This window comes from Suricata suricatta, chromosome 2, assembly GCF_006229205.1.
Source record: "Suricata suricatta isolate VVHF042 chromosome 2, meerkat_22Aug2017_6uvM2_HiC, whole genome shotgun sequence".
In the NCBI taxonomy this organism is placed as follows: domain Eukaryota; kingdom Metazoa; phylum Chordata; class Mammalia; order Carnivora; family Herpestidae; genus Suricata; species Suricata suricatta.
This window is the reverse complement of record NC_043701.1, coordinates 59,320,681-59,327,759: the sequence shown is the minus strand read 5'-3', so window position 1 is coordinate 59,327,759 and position 7,079 is coordinate 59,320,681. Positions and strand designations below refer to the sequence as shown.

Below are 7,079 nucleotides of genomic sequence, written 5' to 3'. Positions count from 1 at the left end.
CTTTCTGCTCACGCTGGGACTGCGGCAGAGAGACCAAACCAAATAGGATCCTCTGAGGATCAGCTCAGGATTTTAAATCAGTGCTCTGGAAAGGACAGAGGCATTGTCAAGTCTAGAGAGCAATCTTTCACACCTGTGAGGGCTAGTCAGTTGAGCATCCGATTTCAGCTCATCTCATGATCTCACAGTTTGTGGGTTCAAGCCCCCCATCGGGCTTTGTGCTGACAGCTCAGAGCTTGGAGACTGCTTTGATTCTGTGTCTCCCTCTCTTTATGCCTCTTCCCTGCTCTCTCGCCCTCTCTCTCTCTCTCTCTTTTCTGTGTCTCTCAAAAATAAATATACATTTTTTAAAAAGACCAGTCTCAGCATACATAGGTTAAGAGATCATCATTAGGATTTCAGACTCTCATCTGGTCTACTATCAATGGGAATGGGATTCTGGAAAGAACTTACAATCAAACCAGCTATCCACCTCCAGTACATAGAAACAACAACAACAAAAAACTTTTGAAAATGTCAATTTTCATTTATTAAATACTCAAATGTATTATTTATATTTTTGTTCTTTATTGAAAATTATGGAAGTAAATAAATTAGATTTTAGAAAAAGAACTTCTCTGATACATGAAAACCTCTCAAGAAAAGAAATTGAGAGGATTCAGCAAAGTGTTGAGAAAAAATAAAATCATACTCTCCAATGCATGTGAGTGAGGTGGAAAGACAGAACCGAGCTGCCCAGGCAGAGATGGGTCAGTTCATCCATTCTTGACCACGTTCATCTCTACTGTGATTTTGCTTAAGATTGACCTTTGTTTAATGATAGCAGGGCCCACTTTTCAATATTTATATAAATATTGAAAAAGTATGGGCACAATTTTAAAAGCCTGCACCAAGGGAGGTTTCTGTAAAGGCTTTTCAGACAGTGACATTGGTATGACGGGAGTTATTATTATTGGTACCACAAAGAGTTTGGTCCCGGCACAGTGCTCAGAGTTACAGGTAAATATTCTTTCATTTTTCCCTATAACGTAGGGAGGGGAGGCAGCCGATGCAGGGATGGCAGCTAGGTGCTGGTGCTGCCTCAAAAATCCAGGATTTAGTCCCAGTTTGGTCACAAATGGCAGTGGGATCCTGTCCCAGTCCTTGGGAGTAGTTGTTACCTGAACTCACATGGATGACATTGACAATGAGCTAACTTGTTAGAGCAACTGGGGCCCAGGGGTCCCTGAGGGGTGGGGATGTTAAGGACATTTGGGATTTTTGTGTTGAAAGATTTTAAAAGAAATTTGTACATTTTATTTCTTTGAGTCCAAAAATGACCAACGAAGAGAAAAGAACAAAAAATTACAAATCCTGTCATTTTGTCACAAGTTCATTCATCAGGTATGGACATATTTAACTGTACAAACATATTCTCAAAGGTCATAAGCTGAGTTTGTTTTTTCTAAATTCAGGTTAGTAAACGTGTGCATCCTTCCTTAGCCTTACAGATGACATTTTGCCTGGATGAGGGAGAACCTCTCCCGGGGAGGTTTCTATAAAGCTCTAGATCTAATCAAATACAATTTTCAAAGAATTTGCAAAACAATGGAAAAATGAAAGAAATGATATATTTTGGTTTCCTTAGTTGTTGTGATCACAGGTAGAAATGAATTTATAAAATGAAAAGCAACTTTCTTGTTTTCTTTTTTCGTAGTGACTACATACTCCATGTAAATTCTAGCCAGTCTAATTAGATAATGATGATATAGTTATAATTCAAGAGGTTCAAAAAAAATATGTTTTAGGAGAGTGTGGTCGAGAGAAAAATGTGTCTCTGAATCTAAATCTATCATGTTATGTATAGTCATCTTTTGCAAATAAATTTTGATTCACTGGCTATTGCTTACTTAAAATTATAAAATGATTACATGCCCATTATGGAAAAAAATTGGAAAAGAGAAAGATGAAAGAAAAAGATACATTTTTATAGGGACACTTACTATTCTTAATAGATTTTTATAAAATTTTTTAATGTTTATTTATTTTTGAGACAGAGAGAGACAGAATGTGAACAGGGGAAGGACAGAGAGGGAGATGCAGAATCTGAAGCAGGATCCAGGCTCTGAGCTGTCAGGACAGAGCCTGACGTGGGGCTTAAACCCACAAACTGCGAGATCATGACCTGAGCTGAAGTTGTACGCCCAACCGACTGAGCCTCCCAGGCGCCCCAACTATTGTTAATATTTGCTAAATTCCCATCCATTCATTCTGTCAAGGTAACAACCATCTCTCATGGATGTGATGAGGACTAAATGGGATTAAACATGAAAATGGCTACCAAAAAGGTTGGGACATGGTTAGATGTCATAAACAACATTTCTCCAGAATTCAAATTACTGCCCACCGGAGTTCTTTCCTTAAACAAGAGTACAGAAAAATGTATTAATTACCATGCGATCTACTGATCACTTTCCAACAAATGGTCAAATTTGCAGAATATTTTCAATTCTAAGACTCACTGTTACCAGCTTATAAATTAGTTGAATGTCATAAGCATTACCTCAAACATTGTTAGCCTGAATATGAGGTGATCTCTCATTTTTCAATAAAAATAGCTAGATGTAAAGAAGTTAGAAAGTTTTGCAACTTGAAAATATAAACATATATAGGATGTAAAGTCAAATGTTCACTCATAATAGTTTATTCTTTATTATATTGTACTTACACATTAAAAAATATATCATTTCAAATATCAGCTGAGAAATACTGCTTCTTTTCCCCTTAGAGACTCTTCACACGCATCTAACATGTATACGTTAGAGCAAACCTTTTAGTCTTGCAGGGTCTGAGAATCTGTTTTGGAATTCCCTGATGATGATGTCACTGAAAATCTCATTGGGAGAGATCATTTACCCTTTTGCATAATAAAAACATTTTTTTGTTTATTCTGCCATTCTATGTGTGGGAAATGTACAATTAAGTATAGAGACTTTGCTCCCAAGTAATATTTACCAAATCCATATTAAACTTCTTTATTGTCCTTTACCAGGGCTACCTCTAAAGCTAGCTTTAATTGAGTTTACTTCGAGTTGATATCCTGTCCAAGTAGTATTGTTAGAAGAGCATCTTGTAAAAGGAGAGGCTGTGCAGGACCGAAACGTAAGGCATGAAGCATAACCCCTGTTTCATGAGGGGATGTTGAGCTGAAGCTTCACCTAATGCTCTGGCCCTCACGTGTGTTTGAGTTCCACATGTTTTGCATCTATACCTCAGAGCAGGGTTTGGAAACGTCTTCTCCCTTTGGTCATGTCATCTTCGAGGCAGACCTACTAAACTATCAAGGTCTGGGGCAGAAAAAGGAACAAGTTCTAATGCCCAGACTATTCCTCATTTATTTATATTGCCTATTCCCAAAATCTACTTGGGAAGGCCTAGAATAAAATACACAGTACAGTTAGGCCATGAAATAAAAATAGAATATCAAATGCACTAAGGAAAGTAGAAGAAAAAAATATCTGTAATGGTCTAGCAATAAACACAGGGAGATACTTTATGTTCAAATATTTTATGTAGAAGAAAAGTATGGTGGAGTACATACTTCTTATTAACTGCTGAAATGAAGTACACCAGGACTTCAAATATGCTATGCCTTTTCAATCAGAATATTAGAAAAAACTTTCAAAGCATGAGTCCTTTAGGGGAATATGAAATGAAATAGTGAGAATTACCTTCCACAACTATTTTATAAAATGAAAGACATGTCTTTAAACAGATGCATTTCAAGCTATCACTGCATCATTACTGTGGGCACCATGACATTGGATGTCATTCACAGATGGTGACCTTCAGCAGACATGGTCAGGCAGGTAACCGTCTAGGGGTCTAATGTGATAATGGGAAACTTGGAGGAACAGGCAGCTGGCCATTGATCTAGTCATTCTGCCACGAAGGCCCACTGTGGGAGATTCAAGGCAAACGTTTGGCATGAGCTGGAAGGGCGTTTGAGGTAGAGATTTCTGGGGAAAGCTTGGAGGGCGTGTACTTGTGTTGTTGGTGGGAAAAGAGTCATTTGTTTTGGACAACACAGGTGAAGCAGTTCCATAAACAAATCCCATATTACTAGACTTAAGTCAATATTCCATTTGATTATCTTAACATTGGAAATGATGTAGATAAGAGAGACAAGTGATTGCTTAACTGGTGTGTGAAAGGCACATTTTCAGTAGTGATTGCTCAGAGAATTCGACATTTAGTCAGGCAAAACAGGGTACAAATGAAGGAACAAGTCTCCATGCATGATGGACATAGATCTAATTGTTACACCCAAATCCTGCATTCTCGTAAGGGAGCTTTGGTCCCATAAGATTAAATATCATTCTGGAGGAAACAATCATCACAAACAAATTGCTAATAATACTGATAATAATTTTAATTATAATCTCCCATTTCCATAAATGAACCTGGGTCAGAATCCCATGCAGACCAGCATACTTCATGGAATTTGAAGAACTCAGAGAAGCTAAATCACACTAAAGATTTCACATGGGTGGAATCACTGTGGAATCATTATATAAAATTCTTTGTCAATGGAACAAAATTTGGTGTCACAGGTTAATATCAGAAGATGGCAATTTTTGAAAATCATAGAGGGAAGGCAAGAACTTGTCATATGGAATAATAGGAATGTTTAGGACAAAGAGAAACGTGATGGGGCTTAGATGTGGAAATCTTAGGAGAGATTTTAATACAATCCTCTCAGCAAAGGTCCAGCACTGTGCAACTACTGTGATAAGATCTGACTTGGTGTCAGGCTTGGACTTTAAAGTGCTCATGTAAAGCTTGTAATTGTCGTAAAAATGTTTGGCCCCAGAATGAAGTTCATCACAACAGGTAAGTTTTGTGAGTTGACATATTGCCTTTTCTGGTGGTGAAAAGGTGTCATCAGAGAGCCTGGGATTTGTATTCAGGCTGACCTGGGGCTCTGTCTGTCTCCACCATTCACTGCTTATGTGAACTTGGGCAGTTATTCTCTGGCCTCAGTTTCCTAATCCATAAAGTGGGGTAACAGTATGTATTCAGAAGGAGTAGACTAACATTAAATGAGAGAGTGTGGATAAATTACTCTGCATGCTGTCTTACACAAAATGGATGCTAGATAGATTGCTCCATTTCACACCTAAAGGGAGAATTGTATCCAGTGTGGAGAGAGGTTTGTAGCCAATCACACTGACTGAGTAGAAATTGTCCAGATGACTGATCTGTACTTCTGCTTCAGTGGAAAGTTGCCTTACTGTGCACTGATACACATGGAACTTGAACTAAGAGGTATTTGTATTTGTTCAATGGACTTTTCTCTCACTTGGCATCAAAAATGAAATTAAAATGTATTTTTTTTAATCTTTCCAGTTCTTCTAAGTACTTTAAATCTTAATCCTTTATCATAATTGATAACATCTCTAACAGGAACAAGTTTGGTTTTCATGCCTGCATATAGTAGAAAAACAATTAAATGTTTAAAATAGAGGTCAGATGTGCTTAGAAAAAAAAGTTATAGTTATTACTTTTAAATATACTTAGAAATGTCATTAGTTTGAAATTCATATTTATAGATGAATTACCTATAATTTACATTTTAATAAAAAAATGAGAAGAATAAAATAGAGAAACTTTCAATCAATAACAAAGGCAAATTTGAAATATCACACTTATTAATATCATGGTTGACATTTGATAGATTTATATAGAATATATACAGATTCATCTTCATAAAATTATACAACTCAGGCAACCTCAAAAATTTTTATTATATAAGTGTATATCAAACAAGGTTACCTATTTTTAAACAGGTTTCCATTTTATGCATAATGAAAATGATTGTTGCCATAAAAAACACTGTAGTAAATTTAAAGAAGAATGTTGAAAGAAAAACCATGTAAATAATTACCCCTAATGCAGGGACTAACCATATATAATCAAGTAGGCTCTTAATGCACAGGTAACTATCACGGTGAGAAGGTTTGGGAGTTCAAGATTCCTTTGATCTGAAAAGAATGAAACTTCCAGAATCTAGCTGAGCAAAAGGGACAGGAGGTAAGGGTTGTGTCTTACGCTTCAGAAATTTTCTTTACTGTGATGAACCAGAAGTACTTCTACAAGAAAATCAAACTTCCTAAGATGAAAACTAAACCTTTAATGTAGTAAAAAGAGGCTAAAATGATGTAAATATCATATAAGATTTTTAAATTAATCTTGTTTTATATTAACATGCTTTTGAAAAAAAGTATATGTTTGGAGTATAGTGCTTTACTATTATAATGAATAAAATGCTATTTCTACAAGCAAGAAGTACAAAACTAAAACAACCACATTATGAACTAATTCTATTTACAGCATGAGTAAAATCTCATCTTTGCCTGCTTACTGATTTTGCATAAAATTAAGGAGTGTTGTGGCACAGGCAGAAAGTTTCAAGAATTTTTTTTGTCTTTTCTTCTCAAAAGAGAAAGCCAGAAATCCAATTCTTCTAAGAAGATAGCCATGAAATTGTTATTACAAATCCAAAATAGCCTAGATAGAAAATTAGTAAATCATTAGTGTTTCAGCTGGAAATCAAATTGGAAAGGGTTCTACTATTTATAATTTCAATCACTACATTAACACTAAATATATAATTAGATAACATTCCAATATTTAAGTGATGTGCCTTGGAAATCCATGATGTTTTGTGAAATGTTTTAACATTATGTCTTCAAGAAACTCTGGAACCATAACTGTTAACATCACACAAGTTACATATAACATTATTCAGCATGTGAAATTAGCCAGAATTTGGGGTATGAAAACACATTTAGCAGGCTTGTAGGGCAGACCCAAATTTGGGAGAGATGCTAAGTGTCAAAATATGGTGTCTCCTTAGTCATGTGTCAAGCTCAAGTGAAATTCCTAGATAAAATGTGCTTCCAGTGAATATTTCCTAAAGTAAACCAAAATTTGACCAGTGCATACTTGATAAGGACATTTCTGAAAATAATCAGTAAGTTTAAAATAGAAGTTTTGGCAGCTTTAGACATTGCCCGGCTCAAAATCTCGATGTGGTT

At 35.8% G+C, this 7,079-nt stretch overlaps 1 gene segment (V, D, J or C); it reads left to right on the top strand.

Moving 5' to 3' along the window:
* Positions 1–932: 932 nt before the first annotated feature.
* Positions 933–7,079, top strand: part of LOC115275050 — a gene marked incomplete at its 5' end in the record, with an annotated part of 19,484 nt that continues 13,337 nt past the window's right edge. The window contains 1 exon segment of the C gene segment in view: positions 933–999. Within this exon segment, the coding sequence occupies positions 933–999 (67 nt within the window).